Source organism: Poecilia mexicana, unplaced genomic scaffold (genome assembly GCF_051168715.1).
Source record: "Poecilia mexicana isolate PSO_F unplaced genomic scaffold, ASM5116871v1 scaffold_4, whole genome shotgun sequence".
NCBI classification, from domain to species: domain Eukaryota; kingdom Metazoa; phylum Chordata; class Actinopteri; order Cyprinodontiformes; family Poeciliidae; genus Poecilia; species Poecilia mexicana.
Window position 1 is genome coordinate 4,965,263 of NW_028263373.1, and position 26,135 is coordinate 4,991,397.

The 26,135-nt window shown below is 36.9% G+C and overlaps 1 protein-coding gene across 1 annotated transcript in view; it reads right to left on the minus strand.

Annotated features, from left to right (window-relative positions):
* Positions 1–996: 996 nt before the first annotated feature.
* ap1m3 (adaptor related protein complex 1 subunit mu 3) overlaps positions 997–26,135 on the minus strand; it is a 39,948-nt gene continuing 14,809 nt past the window's right edge. The window contains exons 5-12 of the mRNA XM_088004842.1: positions 22,338–22,485; positions 21,464–21,590; positions 10,868–11,010; positions 9,150–9,221; positions 8,069–8,227; positions 6,673–6,798; positions 5,261–5,336; positions 997–2,435 (exon numbers count right to left, since the gene is read on the minus strand). Coding sequence (XP_087860968.1) covers positions 2,413–2,435; positions 5,261–5,336; positions 6,673–6,798; positions 8,069–8,227; positions 9,150–9,221; positions 10,868–11,010; positions 21,464–21,590; positions 22,338–22,485 — 874 coding nt within the window. The 3' untranslated portion in view covers positions 997–2,412. The remainder of the gene's footprint in view (positions 2,436–5,260; positions 5,337–6,672; positions 6,799–8,068; positions 8,228–9,149; positions 9,222–10,867; positions 11,011–21,463; positions 21,591–22,337; positions 22,486–26,135) is intronic.

Consider the following 26,135-nt stretch of genomic DNA (forward strand, 5'->3'; position numbering starts at 1 on the left):
GGGTGAAAAAAAAAATTACAAAGTCAAACTAAACGCCTTTTCAAACAGATTGTGATGACATGGTGTACCTATAAAACTGCCACTGCAGTAGCTAACTCACTCAGATCGGACTCCTCCAGCCACACATTGGTGTGTGCTTACACAGGAGCTCAAGCTGACAGACAACAGCATCATTAGTAAGAGGTGTGTGGTGCCTGCACACCCTCCCACACCACACATACAAACCGATACCTGTGACTGCATTTCAGAGGCTTCTGTGTTGTTAGTATGATTCAGACACACAGAGATAGATTCGGTCTTTTTAGGTGCTGTTACAGAGTTTCCGAATGCATAAATAACCACTGTCCGAAATGTTTAAATGTTATCTGAAGCAAAATCCATGGAAAGGACAGCTGGTTGAAGACTTTTGCACATTACTGTTGGTCTGACAAGTGCCCAGCACTTCGCCAAAACAACCCTAAAGTGCAGGATGGTGGTGCTACAGCGAGTCTCAGACACACTCGTATTTTTCAGGGTTGACAGGGATGAATGCACACATATACTGAGAGGCACTTAAAGAAAATAATCATCTGGCTGTTTTTGAGTGGCCCATCTCTTCAGTTTGACAAAGCTCAAAAGGCTCTGCCAGACGGAAAGAAATAAACTGCCAAATCCAGGTGTGCAAATCTGCTCAGAATAGAAAACATAAATCTGCAGCTGATGGCAAAACAGCGTTCAACAACATAATGAATGAATAAGAGAGCGGTGAAGACATCTAAGAAAATATGCTATCACTTTCTGAATTAGAATGAAATAATGTAGTTTTAAAGAACAATCTTTTACTAATGGACAAAAGGTGTAACATAAATACATTGAGTCGCAAATAGTTCAATGGAAGATCATCTGCAGAGAAAGGAGAATTAAACGAATGAATTTCTAACAGTGGTATGTAGGTAATTTTCTGACATTATTTACAAAGTAGGAGTTGGTCAAGGAAGCAAGGAAGCAAACTTTCAAGACTGGTTACAAAAAATTGTTTATTTCCAAATATATCCCTTTGTTTCCTATGGACAAGCAGTTGATAAATAAATCAGACAATATCACACACTTAAAAAAACAAAAGGGCCACTTATGTTTGTTCTGATCCAAGACGAAGGAATGATTGCAATAGAGGCCCTTAAAAAATATTCTAAAACCAACTGTTTAAAGCAGTGTAGATGAAGTAACATGATGCAAAATCTATGAAAGAATCATAAAAGCCAGACGTCAAAAGCCAGCAAAAGAAAACAGTACTGGTAAGAGTTACAAGTTTACAAAGTCAAAACTTTGTGAAGTAAAAAAGAGAGGAAAAAGAAAAAGCTATTCTACCTTAGCCCTTCCCATCACACTGTTAAGACTTCTTAACCCATTTGTTCTTTGATGCTTGAATCCAAACTGGATAAAATAATGCTGTAAAAACAAGAGATAAGATCAAGATTTTTTTTTTCTCATGCTTCTTCCTGGAGAGTTTCAAAGCTGTAAAGCAGATTTCAACAACAGGGACAAGGTTATAACCTCAGTCAGTGGGTTTTATCTTACAGTCGATGCCTCTGACAATATTGTGCCTTATTAATCATTGACCTGGTTGCTGGTGTTGGTTTCATTGCACTGAGGATTATGTTCACAGTGCCTGTGGTGACGGCAGACATTTTCAGGGCTCTGAACTTGTATTGCAGTTCAGGCAGAATATATATCAGAGATAAAACTGTATCACAGTGATGTTTCAAAGTGATCGAAATATTAATGACAAAAAATATGGGGAATGGGAACTTTGACAGCTTAATGAGCCGACTGATTTAAAGCTGTGGTTACGATCCTGCATAAAGCAACAAGGTAATGTTCTCCACTGAAGAAGAGAAATTGGAAGCACATGGCACATTTTAAATTTATCATATCACAAATCTCCATTATCTATGTCTCTCTTAGAAATAAAAACCTGCTTTCACTCAGAGCTGCTCCACTCCATGTAATCAGTTAATTTACATGTCACACACACAAAACATCACATCATGAGTAACACTTAAAATGTCAAGTTCTTACTAAAATTGGGCACTAAATCAAAAGAAATATGACATTAAATGTGGAGCAGCAGAAGTCTGAACCAAAGTTAATTTATTATTCATGTAATAAAAACGTTGCACTAGAGTCCTGGAAAACCCTTCGATGAAATGTAGGTCAGAGGTGATGAAACACTTCTTCCGTGTTTGAGGATTGTAAATGCAGAAGACATGACTTCCAGTTACCATTTACAGTGGGAGGAAATGCTCAGATGTCCTCCTGCTCTTGTCCTCAGCTGTCGTCTCCTGACGCCAAGCTGGAGAAATGGAGACAGAGGAGACAGAGACAGGCAGAAGGAGAAACTACCCATTCGTCTAGCAGCAGCAGCTGTGCCCTTTAGTTCGTCCGGAGCTGGTAATCTGCCAAGAAATGTAACAGCGGAGCGTTAACGCCGTTCCCGCATCGCCCCAAAAAGTGCCATCAGAAGTGCTATCAAAGTAGGTGCATCCAATAAATCATATTTTAAATATCTGATAAAGTTTAAATGAAGTTAAGTGAAGGTTGTTTCCAAATTAAATCTAAATATCACATTACATCACATTTATTGTGAAAGATTAGGTCATCTAAACCTCCAGTAAATAATTGTTCAGCATCAGAAATGCAGTGAGTAAAATCCACCTGTTTGAGTCAAACAGGGACAAATATGAACAAGATCCACTTTTGTTTCAAGATGCAAATACATGATTAACAAATCTACGGAATCAATGTTTAATTGCCCTTATTTACCTACTCACTTTGGAATATACAGCATCCTCCAAATCAGTGGAACCCCAGAAATGTATATGTAAAAAGGCCCAATTTATTAAAATCATAGCACTATATCACACAAAATTTTGTCAGAGCAAAAATGAAAAAGTTTAGAACATCTAGAAGTCTGATTATGGCTGACCGATTAACTAAGTTTATCCTCCTACCATGCAAGTTTGGTTAGAAAAGAACCAAAAAAAAAAAAAAAACTATTTTGTTTGAGATGTCCAGCAAGTTTCAGAAAAGTTTTCATTAAATTAGCTCTAAATTGCATTTCTGTAAACAGTATTTTAAACTCAAATTGTAAAAGCTCCTTTATGATTGCAAATATAGTAGAAATAGGACAAGAATAGTTATTGCCATTCAATGTTCATTAACTTAACAAGACTGCATGAAGAGTCTAAACTATTCTCTCTATAACATGGTCATAAATCAGGTGCAGCTTTGAACACAGAACTACTCTTCTATACATATAGTTCATACAAACTCAGCCCATATTTAATGCTGGTTCTGATGATCTCTGAGCCAAACCAGAACCAACATCAACAGCTGATGGGAGATGTGAGAAATACTGTTTGGCAAATATATGCTCACGTCTCACACCATCCTTTAGTGCTTCAAGAAAAATAAATAAATAAAAAAATCTCAACAAAACACACAACACTTTGGCATATGCCTCTTCCCATATGGAACGACTGAGCATGTTAACCATCCACCTCAAAATGCAATAACTAAAAAAAATTGGAAATACATATTTTTGTTTCAACTCATCAAAATTGGAGAAATGTAATGAACAGATGAGAGAAAACTCGTTTAAAACTTTCTTTTAACTTAAATGTCATAATCTCAAGCTTTTCTCAAGATATGACTGTTTTATTTATCCCTCCACTCCCCAAAACCACTACATGAGGGGGGGGGGGATCACTTGACAGTTAATATAAAGTTCTTAGTTTGATACTTTTACATACTACTTATAGTTTTTACATTATCCTTCTCCCCTCTTAAAAATCTGAAGAAAATCATCAACATGTTTTATACCTGCCATTGCTTCATGCTACCTTACTGCTGTAAAGTATGACTGGATGTGTGTTCAGTCATTAATAAGTCAGTAGCTTCAGTCTACAGTATCAGGGCATTATTTAATCAGCATGAAAGTAGTGGTGAGTGAAATTAGATCTTGTCCTTCTCTCCCCCTGTGCTGTCGAAGCAACAGTGAGAAAGGCGATAGTGTTCTCTTCAGTCACCATATTTCTCATCACTCTTCGTACTTTCATCTGTACTCATGGCCACCCTCTTGCCCCTTCCTCTTTCTCCTTTGCCTCCTTGCTGATGTAGCAGCAGGCAGAGTGAGGGGCAGTGGCATTTGCAGAGTGCCACCCTGGGAGCCCTTTGGCACTCTTTGGCATCATTCAACCTCTTCAGTTCCTGACAAAGTCAGGTAATGAACATGACAGATGCAATAAAGATGACTTTTGTCCCTGTGGATAGCAAGTTTGGCACTTAAGGATTTCTGGCGGCGGGCCAGCGTGGGGATTTGGTCTCCATCTCCATATCATTTCTGTTTGTGCCCTTCATGAACCCAGTGTGGTGGTACAGAGGATTATACTGAAGAGTATTACTTTAATGTGACTCTAATCCTATCCTATGAATTGCTTTGTAATATTCTCAAAAACCCAACGTGTTTAGAGGAAAGGTTTTACTACATGTTACTGGAAGGGTATAGTTATGAGTAGACTTTCTAGATCTTGTCCTTAGTGCCACCCAAGGACAAGGGAGGCCTTGGGTGGCTGTCTGTTTGATTTAATTTTTGTTCAGACATAAACATAAGTGAATCATTTGATTTTGATCACATTTCTTGCACTTTCATTCACAGTTCCATCACATTACATTTCCCTTTTCACCTCAGCCCTAATTTTTTCCAATCAATCAAACTTTATTTATTGAGGACATGTTGTGAATGTTATGAATTGCGTATATAGACAAATGGATGGACAAGTGGCTGAGCAAACAGGGATGGACAAACAGATGTTTAAATGGATGGTCAAACAAATGGGCGATGGATAGATACACCACTTTACACCATATTTCTTTCCGATTCTCCATTTTTTCTTGCAATACTTATCCACAACTGACAAACCATATTCCACACTATGTAGGAACTCTCTTGGTTGTAAGACCTTCCAGCCTTTATTGAGCATAAATCTAATATTCAAAAAGCCCATAACAAGCATTGCCTGGGGTCTGAATCACTGCTCACTGGGTTTTAACTTTCTTTTTTGAACTTTTTTTTTTTATTTGGAGAAAAACCTTCTGCTTAAAAAATTCCCTTCGAAAAGCCCCACACTTTATCTTAACCAATGCATGTTTACTCATGAATCCAGGTCCAAGGGTTGTGTATGTATTTCATTGTTAGCTTTAACAGTATTTATTCTCTCACCTCCACTTTGTGTGATGTAGCGCACCCACGGCAACGCCTGGTAGCCACTCTTCTCTATGATCTTTAGGTAGCGCACCTGAAGAAATATACATATTATTTATAGACATTTCACTCATTTACACATAAGCAGACACACAGTCTGTAAGATATTCATTTTGAAGCCTGTGATTCAGCCATTAACTTCACATAATGTCTGCAGCAGAGAGTTTCTAGCTGATGTGAACAAATTTGTGCATCGTTAAATCCAATAACTATCACTTTTATGACGCACTGAAGTGTTTACAGAGTGTGTACAATTATTAGGCAAGTTGATTTTATTACCGAATAAAGACAGTGCTCTCAGCCAGTCTAAAATTGTTCATTAACATCAGACCTGAATATTTAAAGTGAGATTCTGGATTCCTTAGGAGAAAATTTATGTATCAACCATCATTTGGTAGTTATTAATATGCAGAAATATTATGAAGATTTTTTTTTTCATCTTATTAGTTTGTTAAAGTGAGAATAGTAAACTATACTGTTTACATTTCTGTAAAAAAAAATAAAAGTAAAAAATCAGTGGCCTGGACAGCCACCATTTTCCCCTCAGCAACAGAAACTCCAATGGAGTCTCAGTTTCTTGATCTGTTGACCATCAAGTATTTATGTAGCAGCAACCACAGCCTCCCATACACTGTTCAAAGTGGCTGACTGTTTTCCTCCATGAATCTCTTGTTTCAGAGAAACCCACAAGTTCCTAATAGTACCATTATTGATCCAGCCATGGCCCCATTCATTTGATCCGTCAAGAGTCACTTAAATCTCATCAATACATACAAACTTTGACAACTGCATCTTCAGATATGTTTGATATTGATATTTCATGTAGACCATTAAATTAGCCTTTCTCCCCTTGGTCATATTGCTAGCCATTGAACATCTTGTTTTTTTTGTTTTTTTTTGGTAGGTTGCAGTTCTGAAATATAACAGCTGTGGAGCAGAATAGGTCACATGTTTGGCAGATAATTTGTGTCATTTACTTTCCAAAATACATTTCTCACAACTCTTTTGACTATTTGTAACAAATCGTTAGTTAGTTATAGATTTCCTCCCCAAAATCTTGGAAGTCCAAATAGTGCAACCTCAGTTAAATCAATTTTATAGCCTATTTTACCTGAGGAATGAAAGCTGCCTAATAATAACGCACATCATGATACAAGTGTTGATCTCCTGACGCCACACATATAAATCCAGTCAGGTAATGCTCACTTTTCTAATGATTGTGGACACAGTGTATTTTTCTAGTGTTTAGTGTGATATGAACTACCCAAAAAAACGACCAAATAGATGCAAAAATTTGATTTCACCATCTTGAACAAGACTTTATGTCTTGTTCAAGATAAGAAAACTTGATTGTTCCTGAGGAGCTCTACCTGAATCCCAGAGACTGTGAAATAAGGGATCTCAAAATCAACAGTGATTGGTCTCTTTGCTTCCAGCTCGTCGCTCTCTACACTGGGCAGCCCAAAGTGGGCCCGCATCACATACTCCTTCCCCCCCTGCACACAGAAACAAAGACCAGGAAACATATTGGTTACTGACATTCAGATGATACAGAGTCTTGTAAACTTCAGATATTTTACACAAGGAAAAAACAACAAACTGCATTTATGGTAAGTCAAGACAACTTCCTCAGGCGTAACAAGGTGAATCATTTTATAGAACTTCTGGCAAATCATGCTCCACAAGAGACACATAAAAATTGTTAATCATTCTTCAGAATATTATATGAACACTGACTTTATCACTCTGTACTTTGGTTTTATTGCCTGGACATCAATTATTGTCATTTCTGACTTTAAAACCTTTCAAATGAAGTACTTCTCTTTGGACGTTTAATATTCATCCCATGTAGAGAGGAAATAATGACTTCAAATCTGGCAGGAAAATTGTGCAGTCATGCAGTCCCCCAACTGTCACAGCAGGCTGATTAATAGTTAGATAATAAGATTGCAGATTTTTATAACCTTGTGCTTTTACACAAAATAAAGAAAAACAAGATATTCCTAAGTATCTTTAAATTATTGATGAAAATTATATTTCAACTGTACATGCACATAATTTTAGTAGATTTTTTAGGTAAAATGGTATTTTTAGAGCAGGTTTATACAGGGTTGTAACATTTACAGACTGATGCTGCTTGCAAGTGAATGTAGCCACTGGCTTCTGGTTTCAACCAGCAGCTGCTTTGTTTGTTTCCTCAACCTCCTTCATTAATTTCTTGTTAACTGAGGCTGTCTGGGAGAATATGCAATTTTACAGCGTTCAAAGGTGAATAATAGCACAGAAGTTACACATGAGCTGGATAACAAAACCACATCGGTAATTCTTAGCCCTTCCTGACAGGCTGAAGGTGTAATGAATTACAGAGAAGATATCACAAGTTGACAGATAAAAGGAGTCTCAACTGAATTAATGGGCATTAAGTTGTTGTTTTTTAAGTTTGTGAGAAATTCATTTAAACAGGCTTTAAAGCAAAAAATACCAGCAAAATGCAGATTACCAGTAAAACAGAGGGGAAGAAGATAAAATGCATGTGGAGAGATCAGGCAATGCATCCTGTTATCTGAACACAACAGCTTCACTTTGTCACAAGCCTAAATAGTGTGTAAATATAATTGCCCTCAGTATTTAAAAAAAAATACAAAGGAAGATAATAGCACAACAAAAAAAGTAGACTTTGCACCACCTGCAGTGAACATGGTGTAAATACATTTTGATATGTTTACATGTGTATTCAAGTGACTTAAGTAAGTGTTTCACACTAACAGGGAAGGATTTGATGTTCCACTGGACTGCGCTCTTCTCAGGCACCCACTTGGCGCTGCCGGTGCTGGTCTTGAACTTGGGTGAGTCAGCGTCACTGGGCACCGGCACCATAATGGACACATTGTTGGCAGTGGAGCGACTTTTAAATTGACTACGGGCCTATAGAGGGTGACAGAGGACAGAGTTCAAAGGTCATCCAAGAGATTTTGAATGAATTACATCCTAAAGATTGTACAGATTTTAATTCTGAGTGTATGTTGCCGTCAAGGCATCAAACAGATGGTGAATGGAAATCCATTTGTCTCATACATACTAGAAGACATTATTTTTATTTATTTTATTAGAAAATAAATTATTCATTTTCCACTTTTTGCAAATAAAAAAACTGTATGCAAAAATGTCATGAATTACTGTTTTACAGTGCAAACCTTATTTAACCATTTCTCAGTGGCAATTGGTCCCCAAGTCTTTTGGAAACTTTCTCATCTTTACAATGTAGCCTACAGAAATTATTTTCTGCAAAGTATCTCCAGCTCAGACTGATTAAGAGTTGTTGCCCTGCAATCCAAGTTTCGCCACAGATTTTAACTTGGATTTGTGTCAGGACTTTGACTAGGCTGTTGTCCTGCTGCCCCAACCATTTATCATTTTCCATTTATCTTTTCATCTTTTTGGCTGCCTTGCAGTTTTGCCATACTTATTATTTTTATTTTATTTGTTTCAAGGATAACCCCTTGAGATGTATCACCTCATTTTCAAGGGGCTCCTTATACGTGTTGCATTATTCATGATTGGACAGTCTTCTGTAAGACATTTAAAGCTTGTTATATTGTTATTCAAGCTAAACATAATTGCTTCAAAATATTATCCATAAAACCCGTTGGGTGCCGTTTGCTTACCAATATTATGGATATCAGAGTAAAGGGATCTAAATAAACACTTGATCCACTGTTTAAATAAAAAAGAAATGTTGGATTTTTTTTCAATGATACTGCACTTCTTCATGTTGATCTCACATAAAATATGAAAAAAAAAAACACATTGTGGTCAGGCTCTGTTTATTTTTGTCACTTGTCCTTACCTTCACTTTGATCTCCACACGGCTGTGAGAAAACTTTTCTATAACACTTTCGATCCATATAAGAGGCTTCACCTGTCAGGAACACACCAAGAGACACGGTAAGCCAGGTCACAAGACCAAGAGTGAAAACATCACATTATTAACAGAGTGGACAAGAGAGGAAACATGCTGTGCTTGTAAAAATGGAATGAATTAAAAGCAGTAAACATTTTAGTCAGGATAATTTCACAGGAGACCTTTTAGCCAATGTCTGAGAGAGCACAACAAACCCAGGTCAATACACACTGGCTTTTTATTATTGCTGTGGTTCTAATTGGTCGTCGCAGCTCAAAATGGCTTAACTAGTTAAGTGCATGCTCAAAAACAAGTCCAAATAAAAGATTTATCAAAAACACCACAGAAAAATATTTGGTCTGCAGCTGGAAAAGAGGCAATTTTGTATATTTTTGTCTGAAAGTCTCCACATTTGCTTTTCATTCACACAGCAGCAGTTTATAAAGATATTACACAATTAAATGTGGAAAAGGGCTCGGCCTGTGCTTTTTACACCAGCTATTCATCATTCATTTAATGATGCTCACATAATGAAGGTGCCTATTGTGCATTTTAAACCCAGGGAACAGCAGCTAAATAAAATAAATGAAGAATACAAGGGAGCAGGGGCCATGTGCGACCAAACCTTTTCAATGATCCAATAAAAGATTGGGGAAAGAACTGAATAAATAAAAGGGTCAAAAAAATATGGTTGCTGCTTTAAGTCTGAACAGGGAAGAAGGTTCTGTCCGTTTACAGAAATGAATGTGAAATCTACTGATGACTTTGAGCTTCAGCCTGCAGATTTTCCCTTTAAGTTTCGTTTAAACTATCCTAGTCTAGCATATAATTATAAATGTTATGAAAGCTGATCATGGTTTTTTCACCTTTTTTCCAAATGTAGTTTTGGAACTTCTCATTGACAGCGTGCTAATATTTGCAGCATAAAAATCTCACATTGTCCTTTGATCTCTCAGAATTTCGTCTATGCTTCTGCATCCCTCCAGTCAGAGACCACTCCATGCTCCTCCACCGTTAGACACCAGACACCATTTTTTATGTGACGCCAGTCACGTAAAAAGGTTTCACTTGTAACAGTAACTTCTTCACGGTAACTGGATTTTCAAATTTATACAAACCGTTTTAATTAAACACAATTAATTGGATTATCGTGACAATGATAAATCAAAATTCTTATGATAAAAAATGTATCATGATAAAATGATGTAACAGTTGGGGAGCTCTCATATTCTAAAAGATTTTCACAAAACCCTGAAAAAGCCATGCCCCTTTATTTTTATTTAGGTCATAGCTTTTTGACTTGCCCTTGTAAATTGTGTAAGCTGTTATATATTGTCTAGCATATTGTGCTGAAACGTCAGTCACACAAAAATAACTTATGACTTAAATTAGTAAATCTTAAAAACCAAAACAACAAAAAAAAAACCTGCTTAAAACGTGGATGGAATTTGCACTATTTCTCTCATTACTATCACTACAAATGTAAGCAGAAGTAGAGGAAGGAAAATATTTTCTGGATAAACAGAAGCGGCTGTGATGCAGGTGTCCGAGGCGCGGTACAGAATGAGGTGAATAATTCATGTGTTCTTGGCTCTGGTAATCTGCAGGTGGTTGTTGGTGCGTGCGCTCTTTACGAGGACAGATTTGTTTGTGGGTCTGCTCACCGTTGTGTTGAGGCGGTACGACATGAGCTCGCTCTCGCCGTCGGGGGGGATGAAGGAGATGGTCCGGTCATTCTCGAAGCGCGACAGACGGACGCACTGATGAAACTTCACGTCCTCCAGCTCCACCGTCTTGCTCTTCTCTCCTGCCACAACACACACAAACAGAAAGATTTAACGCAGTCCTGGGGGAGTGAATCAAGGTCAAGGTAATGACCGACCAACATGCACTCCATCTAACATGCACTGTAAGAATATTATTCTTCCACATCTATTTGTGCCCCCTTTCCTTCCCGACTATACAAATAGTTTGCAGCCCAAAAAATGGAGACATCTTGCCCTTGACACTGAGAAATATAACTACACCCACAAAATGAAATGAATTTCAACCTCAATTTTTGTAATTTAAAGTATCTTCAAGATAAGTTGTCAAGCTTCTGCAGCACCACACAGATAAAACCAATACAAGTGAACTAAAGAGAGCCTCAATTCACTGCTGTATGATCATTAATTACTGCTATTAATCATGTCTTAATAATATTCTACAGCCTACAGCAGGGAAAACATAAACTAAAATATAACAAAATTCTAGGTTTTGAAATATCTCTCTGACCCACCCACCTGACTGGTCAGAAAACAAAATAATAATAATAAAAAATCCTTCCAATTTAAAAAAAACACTGTTTAATGCACATGTGTCAAACTCAAGGCCCGCGGGCCACATGTGGCCCACCATGTCATTATTTTGTGGCCCGCCCCAGCATTTTATAGGCCGATGATTGACTTAAAATAGGTTTTGAGCACAAATTGACTACAAACTACATCTCCCACAATGCATTCTGATTGTTACCAGCAAACATTATGGCTTCTCGCCACTAGAGAGCAGCAGAGTCACCTCAAGCTGCTTCTTGATTTTCCCAGCGAATAAAACTGAGACATCGACAAGCTAACATCAAAACGTCCAAGAAAAGAAAAATCGATTTACAAGTAAGACTGTGAATGAAGATGTGTGTGAGTTGGAGTGGTTGAGCAGCGGAATGGCATGTTACAGTCTAATTAACTTTTGCATCGTCATTTATTTCCTCAAGATAAACTACCGGCTCCTCAAATAGATTAACACAACATTGCATTCTCTTTAGTTTTCTCTGGTCTGGAATGGAGACTTAAATTTAACGGCCATTTCAACCAAAGCTTTGTAATGCACTTTCTAACCATTTTTTATTTGTAAGTATTGATTTTATTTTTTTGCCATTTAGCCAAGACTCTGTAGAACCATTTGTCTCTGCTAATGACATCTCTCTTATATTGACTACCAGGAAAAAAATATTGTCCAATCACCATTTTTTGATTTTATTTTTGAACCATTTTTTTATTTGGAAATGTTGATTTTATTTCTGAACCCTCATTTATTTTGAAGTATTGATTGTCTGAAAGACCTTAGGCATGAATTGACCAGTATGGGTATTGAACCACTGACCTCAGTGTTACCAGCATGGTGCTCTAACCTGCTGAGCTAACCTATCTTACAAACTGTTGTGTTTCCATGGATTTAAGAAGAACTTACATGATCTTACCACATTGAAGATTTGATAAAAGTGTTTATATTCTAGTGTTTTCAAAACAACTTACATAATATTTTATTTTCCAGAGATTTTGTATTTTGAAATGTTGATTGTATTTTTGAACCATTATTTATTTTGAAGTGTTGATATTATTTTTGAACCATTTTTAATTTTAAAGTGTTGATTGTATTTCAGAGATATTTTTATTTTAATGTGTTAATTTTATTTTTGAACCATTTTTTTATTTGTAAGCATTGATTTTATTTTATGGCCATTTAGCCAAGTCTCTGTAGAACCATTTGTCTCTGCTAATGACATCTTCAATACAATTTTTTGATCCCAGGCTTAGTTTATGGACTGTAATGTGAAATTAAGCACAATTATAAGTTTGACAGTTTGTTCACCAAGTTACTGTGCTCTCTGAGAGGATCTGTGGTATAAGTATTTGACATTGTTCCATGCCCATTGTTGACCCGAGTCTAACAAAATTTGGATCATCTACCAGGAACACCACAAAGATCATGAGTTCCTGTAGTGTAGTGGTTATCACATTTCCTTTACACGCAAAAGGTCTCTGGTTCGAAACCAGACAGAAACAGTTCTAGTATGTTCTAATCATCAGAGTTGTTTACTAAAGGTCAACAAGGGCTCTGTGGTGTCATGGTCTGTACTCTGAATCCAGGTATCTGAGTACAAAACTCAGTTGAAATTTTCATGTGTTGCATCTCACATCATCAACTTTGGAACCTCAAACTGAAACAAAGCAGACAAGTGCAGTTCCTGTAGTGTAGTGGTTATCATGTTTGCTTTACACGCAATAGGTCTCTGGTTTGAAACCAGACAGAAGTGTTTTTTGTAGGTCTTGCATCTCTTGGGGTGCAGTGAGATAACAAGAGCCTTCCTCTTTTGTGATGGTTCATTTGCCAATCGATTCCAATGTAGGCTTCTTTGAAATCGAAGCTACTTTACTTCAATTACCAATTGGCAGTTCTATGGCGTAATGCACATGTGTCAAACTCAAGGCCCGTGGGCCACACAGCATTTTATAGGCCAATGATTGACTTAAAATAGGTTTTGAGCACGAATTGACTACAAACTACATCTCCCACAATGCTTTCCGATTGTTACCAGCCAACATTACAGCTTCTTGCCACAAGAGAGCAGCAGAGTCACCTCAAGCTGCTTATTGATTTTCCCAGCGAATGAAACTGAGACATCGACAAGCTAACATCAAAACGTCCAAGAAAAGAAAAATCGATTTACAAGTAAGACTGTGAATGAAGATGTGTGTGAGTTGGAGGGGTTGAGCAGCGGAATGCGCATGTTACAGTCTAATTAACTTTTGCATCGTCATTTATTTCCTCAAGATAAACTACTGGCTCCTCAATAGATTAACACAACATTGCATTCTCTTTAGTTTTCTCTGGTCTGGAATGGAGACTTAAATTTAACGACCATTTCAACCAAAGGTTTGTAATGCGCTTCTATTTGTAAGTGTTGATTTTATTTTTTAGCCATTTAGCCAAGACTCTGTAGAACCATTTGTTTATGCTAATGACATCTCTCTTATATTGACTACCAGGAAAATAAATATTGTCCAATCACCATTTTTTGATTTTATTTTTGAACCATTTTTTTTATTTTAAAGTGTTGATTTTATTTTTGAACCATTTTTTTATTGTAAAGTGTTGATTTAATTTATGAACCCTTTTTTATTTGGAAGTGTTGATTTTATTTTTGACCCCTTTTTTATTTGGACATGTTGATTTTATATTTGACCCCTTTTTTATTTGGACATGTTGATTTTATTTTTGAACCATTTTTATTGTAAAGTGTTGATTTAATTTCTGAACCCTTTATTTGGAAGTGTTGATTTTATTTTTGAACCCTTTTTTATTTTAGAGTGTTGATTTTATTTTTGACCCCTTTTTTATTTGGACATGTTGATTTTATATTTGACCCCTTTTTTATTTGGACATGTTGATTTTATTTTTGAACCATTTTTATTGTAAAGTGTTGATTTAATTTCTGAACCCTTTATTTGGAAGTGTTGATTTTATTTTTGAACCCTTTTTTATTTTAGAGTGTTGATTTTATTTTTGAACCATTTTTTTATTTCTGAACCCTCATTTATTTTGAAGTGTTGATTGTAAGACCTTAGGTATGAATTAACCAGTATGGGTATTGAACCACTGACCTCAGCATTGCCAGCACCGTGCTCTAATCTGCTGAGCTAACCTACCTTAGAAACTGTTGAGTTTCCATGGATTTAAGAAGAACTTACATGATCTTACCACAATGAAGATTTGATAAAAGTGCTTATTTATTTTCCAGAGATTTTGTATTTTGAAGTGTTGCTATTATTTTTAATTTTAAAGTGTTGATTGTATTTCAGAGATATTTTTATTTTAATGTGTTAATTTTATTTTGGAACCATTTTTTTATTTGTAAGCATTGATTTTATTTTATGGCCATTTAGCCAAGTCTCTGTAGAACCATTTGTCTCTGCTAATGACATCTTCAATACATTTTTTTGATCCCAGGCTTAGTTTATGGACTGTAATGTGAAATTAAGCACAATTATAAGTTTGACAGTTTGTTCACCAAGTTACTGTGCTCTCTGAGATGATCTGTGGTATAAGTATTTGTTGACCCGAGTCTCTAACAAAATTTGGATCATCTACCAGGAACACCACAAAGATCATGAGTTCCTGTAGTGTAGTGGTTATCATGTTTCCTTTACACGCAAAAGGTCTCTGGTTCGAAACCAGACAGAAACAGTTTTAGTATATTCTAATCATCACAGGTGTTTACTAAAGGTCAACAAGGGCTCTGTGGTGTCATGGTCTGTACTCTGAATCCAGGCATATGAGTGCAAGCCTCAGTTGAAATTTTCATGCGTTTCATCACATCATCAACTTTGGAACCTCAAACTGAAACAAAGCAGAGAAGTGCAATTCCTGTAGTGTAGTGGTTATCATGTTTGCTTTACACGCAAAAGGTCTCTGGTTCAAAACCAGACAGAAACGGTTTTGCATCTCTTGGGGTGCAGTGAGACAACAAGACCCTTCCTCTTTCGTGATGGTTCATTTGCCAATCGACTTCAATGTAGGCTTCTTTGATGTGTGTGAGTTGGTGTCAGGGCGGCAGGTCGCGCTAGACGTTATCTTGACCGACAACATTAAAAAAAATCGGTCATGTACTATTTTATCCGTGAAATTACAATCATATTAACATCGGCTATTTAGTCGCATTTTATGCGGTTTAGTTAATATTCACCGTGAGTCCAGATCCCATCACAAATTAAGCAGATAAATGTATCTTCGTTTTTCTCGTAGTGACAAAAACCACCCCAATAACTTTTAATAAATTAAATTAAACGACTTCACTTAAATTAGCATCACTTCACCCGCTGGGGTCTGAACGCACTTCCTCCTGGTTCCCATCTGCAGAAAAATCTGCGCTAATTCATCCGTCAGTTGGATCTGTCTGATCCAAACAGATCAACTGAACTCTGTGGGTGTTTTACCCTGTGCGGTCCGGTGTGCCCTTTTACCAGGATTTTTTATTTATTTATTTATTTATTTAATTAATTTATTTATTTAATTTTTTTGTTTTTGTGGTTTCGCTTCTCCGAAACGGACAGATGTTACGTCTGCAGCTCCTCCAGAGCGCCGCTCTCCTTTGTAACGTGCACCAAGAAGGCTCCATTTGTTAAATCCACTGAATGAGTTACTCCCAGCGGTTTCTAAGTCTTCGCAGCGGCGGAGCTGCGTCCGCAGTGGTTGAGCAGCGGAATGCGCATGTTACAGTCTAATTAACTTTTGGATCGTCATTTATTTCCTCAAGATAAACTACCGGCTCCTCAAATGGATTAACACAACGTTACATTCTCTTTAGTTTTCTCTGGTCAAGGTTTGTAATGCGCTTCCTAACCAGACGCTCCAAAGCGTCTGGTCCATAATCTTCAACACGCTGTCAGCTCCCGGTCAGAAAGACGCATTTAGTTCAGAGACCATGAGATGATAATCAGAAAGGATTTTTTTAATTAATTGGTTTCAGTTGCCTCTGAGACTAAATCTTTGCGTAAAGTCTATAATGTCTGCCCATGTGACTTGTTTTTATTATTTGTTTGCTTACCTTTAAACACTGATTTAAATATTGTAATTTTTAAACTGAGCAGTAATTTTACATCCATGGAAACTCAAATGTAATATTTAAAACTTCAATACATAAAATCAGTTATTTAACAATATGAGGTTGGTGTTTAATTTATTTTTAACATTGTATTTGTATACATTTATGCTAGGGGTGCCCAAGTCTAGTTTTCCAGAGCTACCATCTGCAACTTTAGATGGATTCCTTCTCTAACACACCTGGACCATTGACTCATTATAAGCCTCTACAGAGCTGAATGAGGGAAGTCAACCTTTTGTCTGGGGTGTTTTAGCAGGGATGCACTCCTGATTTGTACCGTCAATGTGGCCCGTTGAGGGGGGCCAATATGCTGAAGTGGCCCTCGGTGAAATTGAGTTTGACACCCCTGGTTTAATGTATAAAAAATAAGACAATTTTTAATTCAGTAAGACAGATCAACAAGTCATTAAGTCATTTGGAATAATAAATATTGAAAAATAAAATTTTAAAAGTCCTTACTATGTTATCTGGCATTTAGCAAATATGAATAATTTTGGTAAATCCAACAAACATAAAACAAGCAAAGTTCAGAGTGAAAAAGAAAATATGTTTGTTTTATTAGGTGTATGAAAATATCTGTTAAAATGTAAACATTTTCCAAATTCAGATTTTGTATCAGATGTTAGATTGGACTTTATTACAAAATCTCTGCAAATAGAATACCAATCTCTTTCAAGGTCTTTATACAGAAATCCAGGACATTCCACTTAAAAACACCTACCAGAGGTTTTCCAACATGATTTCTAGCACCTGTATAAACCCTGTAAATAAATTTAAGCAGGAAATGGTTGTCGAGAGCTGATTAACCATTTGCATTATCTTCCCATATTATTAGTTTTAAAATGTTTAAAACTTTGTGGCAAAACTTTGATGTGATTGAACTAAAAAAAATCCACTAAATATTCTTCCCACAGGCAGTGGAGAAGTGTGAGTCTGTCAAATGTAAAACTCAACCTCTTAAAAGTCTGTATCTGTAGTCTGAAGCAGAAAGCCTAGCGCTCCCATCCACTGTGGTTAATAGAGCCTGCTGAGTTGTGGAAAAAGACTGTAATGACTGTGGGTCTGTGGGCCCTTGGCTAAATCCTCCCATTGAACAGTCAGCCAAAACCTGCCTTACCTGCTCTGAATGCAACCCTGGACCAGCACTTAGGGCTGCCTGAGAGAAAGCGTATGAGCATGTGTGCATATTTTCGTATGCAGCTACCTTCTTCATTGTCCTCTTGAGTCGGCGTACGTGCAAAGGTTTATGCATCGCCTGTCTCAGCAGATGTGAGAAAATTGCCTGTTTCTCTATTGATTTCGGTTTGTGTGGGTGTTTGTGCGCTTGTATGTGTGTGACATTCCCTGAAGTCGGGACTGGATGAGGTCAGGGCTAAACTAACTACAGCTCTTTTAGTTAGGAAATGCAGGGAAGCCCTTTGAAAATGCTTCTGTCCTTGTTTTTTTTTTTAAAGTAAGCAACACATACCATACCTTCCATGCATCATCACCATCAGAGAAAGGTAAGGTCATATGGAACGCTCTTCATTGCTTGTCATTGCCCATACCTTAGGGGCCAGAAGACAAGATAAATGTGTGTTTTTGTGTCAGCGGGGGATCGCCGAAGCAGTCAAGTCCCTTGTGGTCCACCTTAAGGCCACGCACACCTGTTTCCATGCTCTTAGTGCACAGAAGTAGACAGTTGGAACATAATCGGGTCTGCCTTTCACAGGAAACCTGTTTGCATTGACATTTGGTCGAGCTTCCATCCATCTTGCATTTGTCTGAGCTGTGGAAGTGACCGTTTTCACGACAAGAATATGAATTTTCTTCTGCAGGTCTTGTACTTATTGATTGTGAACAATGTGTTTTCACTTTTCATTTGTAAAATTATTTAAACAAGTCATTTTTAAAATGTCATATAGGCACAGCTTTGAATTCCCCTGTAGCCATCAGTATGTTTTTCACCAACGTTGGGATAATCTTGAGGCAGCTCATTGGTTTTGCCATTATTACATGTTTCTTGTGAGACACCTTCATAATGAGACACCTTTTCATAGTCAATCAGTTGAGACTGAAGCAGAAGCTATTAAGTCACACTAAGTGGCCGATTTACTTTTTAATTACTGAAAGACTTTGCAGGCCTCTTTGCACCCCTTTCTTCATTTGTTCAATACCTTGTCTCCTTTGCCATTCCATTTTATGACAAATAACTTAATTTATGGAGATCCAAGGTTTGATTTCTCTCCATGTGTGGATTAGATGGTTTGTTACAGACACCTGGTAAGAATTTAATCTCAATTGCACCTTAAGAATTGTATTTGCTTACAAGACTGGGGAATGGTTCAGTACTTCTTTAATATTCTGTATGTCATTGCACTCAACGAGATTTAATGTAAACGAAGGCCCCTTGATGCAGCTGATACATTCATGTTGTCTTTCTATGTCAGATGTTCTAATATGTTGGTAAAAAGACTGAACTACTGGCATATCTGCATTTATAAAACTGTACTAGACCTTCTTTCATATTAAAAATTCAACATCCTCAACAAAGTGTTTGAGCTAACAATGTTCATTAACAAAACATGCTAATCTCAAAGTAAATGATTTTGCTGACTTCTGTTAAAGAGTTATCAAGTATTCTGTCACTCACTTTTTTAAAAAGGTTTTATTGGTTCTAATGGCGTTTTGATAGTGAATTGACAAGGAAGTGGGAAGACATGCAGCAAAGGGCAAAGGTCGCCAGGCTGGGAATTGAACCTGCTACAGCGGCATCGAGGACTAAGGCCTTCATATGTGGGTTGTGCTTAACCCCTGCGCCACACAGCACTCCTGTCACTCACTTTTTACCGAGTGTATTTAAGCTACATTTGGAACACTGTTAATATAGAAAATATCTCATTTTTGACCCGTTATGCTGTTTCAGGAGTAAATCTCAACCAGGTCTTTGCTGGAAAAATAATTAAAGAATTAGACTTAATTAATATATGATTTAAACAATGAATGAATGAGTGAAATGGAACATTGACAATTAAAAAAAATTATTTCCTTATCTTAAGTTCTGTGTTGTAGCATTTCTGGGCTTTGGCCAGTAGAGGGCAGCAATTAATGATTTATACACTCACTCCCATGTCTAACGAGTCGGAATGCAAAAAAAGCACAGATAATTTAAAGAGAATATTTAGAAATGGAATATATATATATATATATATATATATATATATCTGTGTGTGTGTGTGTGTGTGTGTGTGTGTGTGTGTGTGTGTGTGTGTGTGAAAAACAAAAACACGTCCGAGTGCAAACGATAAGTGAGACTGATGATTCTATTAATATTCATGGAGAGTCTGCATGATATCTCCCAGAGTGTTTGATCATTATTCCTGATCAGCGTTTCTAAGGCGATATGTTATTTGCTACATTGCAAGACGCAGCAGGGGGTGGAGGGAGCGGTGGGTGTTGTGGACTGCAGACATTCCACAGAGACGTCAGATAGCCACAAACCCTCACCTTTCATCTGCAGGGCTGCCGCCCGAGGTGAGGATTAACTCTGTGGCAAAGAGGCTAGACAGAGACGGAGCCTTCCCTCCTTGGTGAGAAGCAGAAGGGCGTGCTGAAGAAATGTAGGCTACGGAGGCGAGGAAGAGGAGGATGCTCAGGGAATTGGGGAGGAAAGATGTAGCTGTGGGAAACAATGAAGGTAGAAATTTCTTGGCAGAGACGAGGGGGGTAGATGGAAAAGAAAAGCAACGCATGGGATTACAACAGAAAAAGGACGCTGGGAGTGAAGGTGGGTTCAAGGTGAGTGCGAGTTGGTCTCTGTCATTATTAACTTGCATATATTTTGCATTCCAAAGTACACCTACAAAGCAATTATGTAAGCAATTACATATTTTAATTAGTAAATTCCTTCCTGTCACTAACAACACAGCCTGGCAGTGTTTATTCAGTGTCAAACATCTTATGAATTTTTAAATGTCGAGAAGCAATATTAAAAATGATGTGTAACTTTATACAATTCTTACTTAGTACTCCATATTAATCTTTTATAACCAAATTATAAACATGATATGACACCAAATGGGAGATATTCAAGTAATAGCCGATTTAAAGAAAAAAAAAAGTACTACATTCTACATACAACGTTCAGTCTTAACATTTGGTTAAAGAGAAAAGCTACAGCTGGTCACGTAAATAAAACTCAAAATGCTATGATGATACAAGAATCAGGTGTGGTTCAAAATGTTAAGCCTAACAGATCAGCTTGTTTCAGAGGTATACACAAGGTTTTTTTTTTTTTTTTTTTTTTTTTTTTTGGTTTGTTTTAAAGGGTTCCAAACTGAAGATGATCTTCTGGGCCAAATTCTGACTGACTTCTGAATGAAGATTGAAAATAGATTCTTAATGAGATTAGAAACAGAGGAGCTTCCTCACCATCCTGTCAATGTGAAAAAAATAAATATAAATAAAGAAAATGTTCATCATCAAAGTGTGAGTGGATCATTCGGGGAAAGTAGCTTTTGAGAAATGTTCTCATCCCATTATTTGCTCACGACTGTTTTCAGTCATTTGTGCTTCATGTCTATTCTGAAATGTTTTTCTTGGAGAGAAATGGCTTCTTTACTACCGTTTGACACCTGGCTAGCCTCCAGAAGTGAAGCTCACTGTACATGAACATTCACACAATCCATCACTACACAACTGTTACAAAGCACAAAACTACTTCAACTGTCAAAGCACATGAACTTCCTACTTTCATTCTGACTGAATATTAAAACGATGTGCCATTTTGTTTTAGGCCACTACTGTTAAATGTTTTTAGAGACACAAAGGGCTCTGAGCACTTAACCTTAATGGTACTTACTGCCGGTGAGCTCAAACAACACTTTGTCATTGAGTCCCAGTCTGAGTTCAGGCATTCCGGAAAGGACGACTTTTAGCTTGATGCTGCCCACTATTTCACTGCGCAGGACGCTGCCGTTGGCGCTCACCTATAAACAGAACAAAAAATATCATTTTACATCAATAAATGCTACTTTTATCCCCACAGTACGCACATTTCATTTATTTATTGAGGTCATAAATGGTGTACAAAATTAAACATTTTGTAGGCAAAAGGTTAAAAAAAATTAGGAGGAAAGACATTAGATGACAAATCATGATAATCTAATTTTATGTTTCATGTAGTTCCTGCTCATATAGGAGACAGTATCAAAGATACTTCCTCATTAGTTTCATCTCAACTAGTACAAAACTGCCAGTGTTTCTGCCATACATGAAATACAGCATTTCACTGCAGACTATGACTACTGTCTATTACAAAAGGCTTGTAATTTTAAAACATTTTTCTGAAGTTAAACAAAAAAAAAAAAAGATAAAAAAATTCAACATGTTTTCTGTATTTCAAAGGTCCTTTTAATCCTGGAAATACAGTCAGAACAATAACAAAGACAACATTGCAATCAAACATGGTGAATAAATGGGTGAATATTTGAAAGACAGAATAACCAACAGGCCAGAGATTTGACAGATTTCAACTCTAATGCGCTCTTATCCGTACAATAACGCCCCTTTTTTTATATTCATAAAAGTGTTCAGGAAATGAGTGGAAAAAACATAAAAATTAAGCCAATAGCTTCTTTTTACACTGTTTGAAAGCATAAAATATGTAATTAAATACTTATGTTAGAAGACTTTTTCACATTAAGGATTTTTATCAAAGTAAGAAATGGTCTCACCAGAAGATTTACAGACTCTATGACATCCATGAAGACTTCATTCTTCCTGTACTTGATGCCCTCTGACCGCCATGACACAGCATTGGTGACAGTGGCAGGTGGTCGAGGTGCCCCAACCTCCAGCTTATGCCCCTGCTGGGTAATGTACCTGACAGAGACAAAAAACAGAGAGAAGATATTAAAAGAGCTCCTGCTGTGACCAATGTCACTCAGTAATCCTGCAGAGCCTGACACCTGAAAAGCTGTAAAAGAAAATGTGTCACAGCAAAAAAGTAATGCTAAAAGTCCTCATTAAGGGGGTTTAGGCAGAATATGATATTCTATCTTTTGAGAACAAAGACAAATGCCAGTAATTCAGTCATGAATTATAATTTACTAAAGACTTCAATCTGCAGGGGGAAAAAAAATAACAAAATGGTGAGCTTAAATGGTCGGCACTCTGTCTCATAAAGAATGTTTTTCTAGGTGATAATAAATGAGCTACTGTGGAGCAAACAAATTAAAGGAGTATTTGTATTTATTTAGTAGGAACTCTATTCATGCTCGTAATTGGAAAAGAGAGATTTACATAAATCCATTTTAATGGTATGCATGTGTTTGACTATAAAATATTGCCAAAGTAAACGAGCTGAACTAAAGATGAGTCGACAGTACTAAGGCACAAAGACATGCTTGAACACCTTGTGTATGAAGACATGTACAGATTAAATCCTCACATAAACAAAAAGAAAACCTCATTTGGCACATTTTTAGAGGTAAGTCAATGAGCTGCAACTCAACGGACTGGTGTCAAATGATCAGGGGATTGACACAACTCGATCTGGTACCGACTGATTCTGCTTGCATCACCAGAAGGTCTTTTTCAAATTTTCACCCACATTAACTGTCAGTTTTATTAACATATATTGCCAACAGGGGTTTGCTTGTTGACAAGCACAACTATCAGCATATCTGGGTTTCTGACGTGAAACTAAAAACTCGGTTAAGCTGGGTTTCATGTTATTACCAGATCCACATTGCAACTTCAGAGGTAAATGTTTAGCCACCAGCGTTGGCCTTCAGTTCCCGGTTTTGTTTTGCTTCTCACTCAGTTCCTGAAATATTCTCCACTGCAGTTTTATTTTAAGTAGTTTTAATTGTTGTATCGTATTTTACTTCACTCCCGTTTCAGTTTCAAAAGCACAAACAGGGAAGTCCCTCAAAACCCCAGTTGTCTCTGTTTTACATTCACCATGAACACACACCATAATATGGGCTACGTTCAACAGGTAAAGAGACATGTCACAGAATATCTCTCAGTTTTAACTCTGGGACAAAAAAACTTCTTTATTGCGTACCATCAACAGATCTTTCACATAGTTTTTAATTCTTAAGTACTCTCAATAATGATTTAGAATTTTTAAAGCCTTCATAAAGTTCAGTGTCAAGTGAATGTGCAGAATGTTCTGTTCAAATTCTTTATTGACTGCAACAAAAGGTAAATAAATTATTAATTAGAAATAATTCTTCTTTAAGAAGGATCTAGTAATATGCAAAACAACTGCACAAGGGATTACATCATCCCTAAGTGAGCTAATTTATTTTAGAGGTCCTCTGTTACTCCAGAGACAACTAATGACATGTCATGAGAATAAAAAAGCAGCTGCAGTTAGATAAACAACAAGTGACCAGACCTGATGTAACAGTAACACCTGCACACCACTGTGTACTTCTTACTGGCCTCATTTCCTCTGCAGGGCAGAGTTTGTCATTTTCTATTTCTGGAATATTATGCACTGCTAAGTGAGGGTCAAACACATTAAAATGTTAGTTTTAAACTGTGAAATATATTTATAAGCCTGTGAAACTTCTGATTATCCCACAGAGTGAAGTAAGAAATGTCTTCAAGTTTTCCATACAAAATGCTTCACATAAAAATATCAGACAAAGATAAATTGTTTAAATGCAGATCAAGCAGGCGTGGCATGAGAAGGGGGAGACCTGTACAAACCAATCTGATCCAACGTGAAAAAGACAATTATCTGGTAAACTTAAGTGTTTGTTGCATCTATGTCCAGACTTTGATTAGACCATTCAAAACCCCCTTTTTGCTTTTGTGAGTCATTCAGAAATGGACTTGCAGCTGTGCTTCACCAAGTTTGCATAAACTTACGGACAGAAGCTTATGCACAACCATTCCCTTCCTGCATTTTCTGGTTTGAGAGCAAAGTTAATTGTTCCATTAATTACAACAAGCTGCCAAGGTCTAAAAGCAGTAAAGTCACCCCAGACCATCATACAATCACCATTATAGCTGTGGGTATGATGTTCTTTTTCTGAACGGTTTGTTTAATGGCAGGTGCAATGGGATGCCAAATTTCCAAAAAGAGTGACCCTCTCATCGGTCAACAGAATATTTTCCAAAGTCTTGACAATCAAAAAGTTTTTATTCGACAGGCCTTCATGATTGTTACTGTTAGCAGCAGTTGTTGGATTACAAGTCTCCCATAGAGGCTATTGTTGCCCAGTCTCTTTCTTCACTGTTGAACCATAAGCACTACATTTAACCATGACAAGTGAGGCATGCGATGCTTAAGATGTTCTGTCTTCTTTTGATCTCAAAAATTAGTCATAAATTAAAAATTTCAGTAATTTTTCTCAGCAGGCAGCTCCTGGGGAGGCACTCCACTGCTGCATGTTTTCTCCACTTGTGGATCATGGCTGAAGTCCCAAAGCAATAGTACCAGAACATTAAGGACTCAATTTGACTCCTCATGCAATTTAAATTCTCTAACGATGTCAAATTAAACACACCGTGGCAGCATGAAACTCAAAAAGAAATGAGCGATAAAGAGTAAACAATGGAAGAAAACAAGCCATAAATGCACCACATGGGCATTTGTGCAATAATTGACGTGAACTTTGTTTTTAAATCCAACACTATATAGGGTAGTAGAAGTGCCCATTTTTTATTTAGTTATACAAAGGTGTCTGTAAAATAACTAGTCCCATAAGAAACACCTGTTTAGTTTTATCTGTTATTACTGGTGTTGTCTGGTCTCAGATAAATCAGTCAAAATTTGACACAAAGGCTGCATAAATGAAAGCATCGCCTGTTAGCATCTCTGCAGACCCCACACATCCTGGTCACAAACTGTTTAAGGTGTTACTTTCTGGTCAGGGCTACAGAATGCCATTTTCAATGCCCAGCCGTCACAGAAACCGTTTCTTTTCCAGGAATTCTATATGATGAACATTTTGAATAGAATAATCAGCTACTTAACTGTGCATCGAAAAAAGAAAAAAAAAAGCATATTTGCACAATGTTACACCAATCATGGTCTTTTCTTCTTCATAAAGAAATGACTGCAAAGGCATCTACATATTGTTCCTTTATCCTTATTTAATTTCCCCTTTAATATATGTCATTTCTGTTGTCATTTTTGTAGAGTGTAAGTAGGCGCTTGGAAATTGAAGTTACTTTCCTTGTTTGTGCACAATCTTGGCCAATAAAGCTGATGCTGTTTCTACTGCTGTACTTTAATTTAAATGCTCTGCTAAAATACATTAATAATACAATTTAAGTGAAAGAAAAAGCAAATGTAGAAGAAATTAAATACTCAAAACAAGGGACTGAGTAATAAATCGTTGTATTTACTCTTAATGGCAGTTTATACAAACAGCATGTCTTTACTGAAGCGTGAGAGACGTTGTATAAAACAAACTGTACTTAAGTTGCTCATTAGAACCAATCTGAACTGGTGCTGCTGACCTGCACTTGAACTTACATAGAGTACTTGGCTAATATTCACAAAAGGA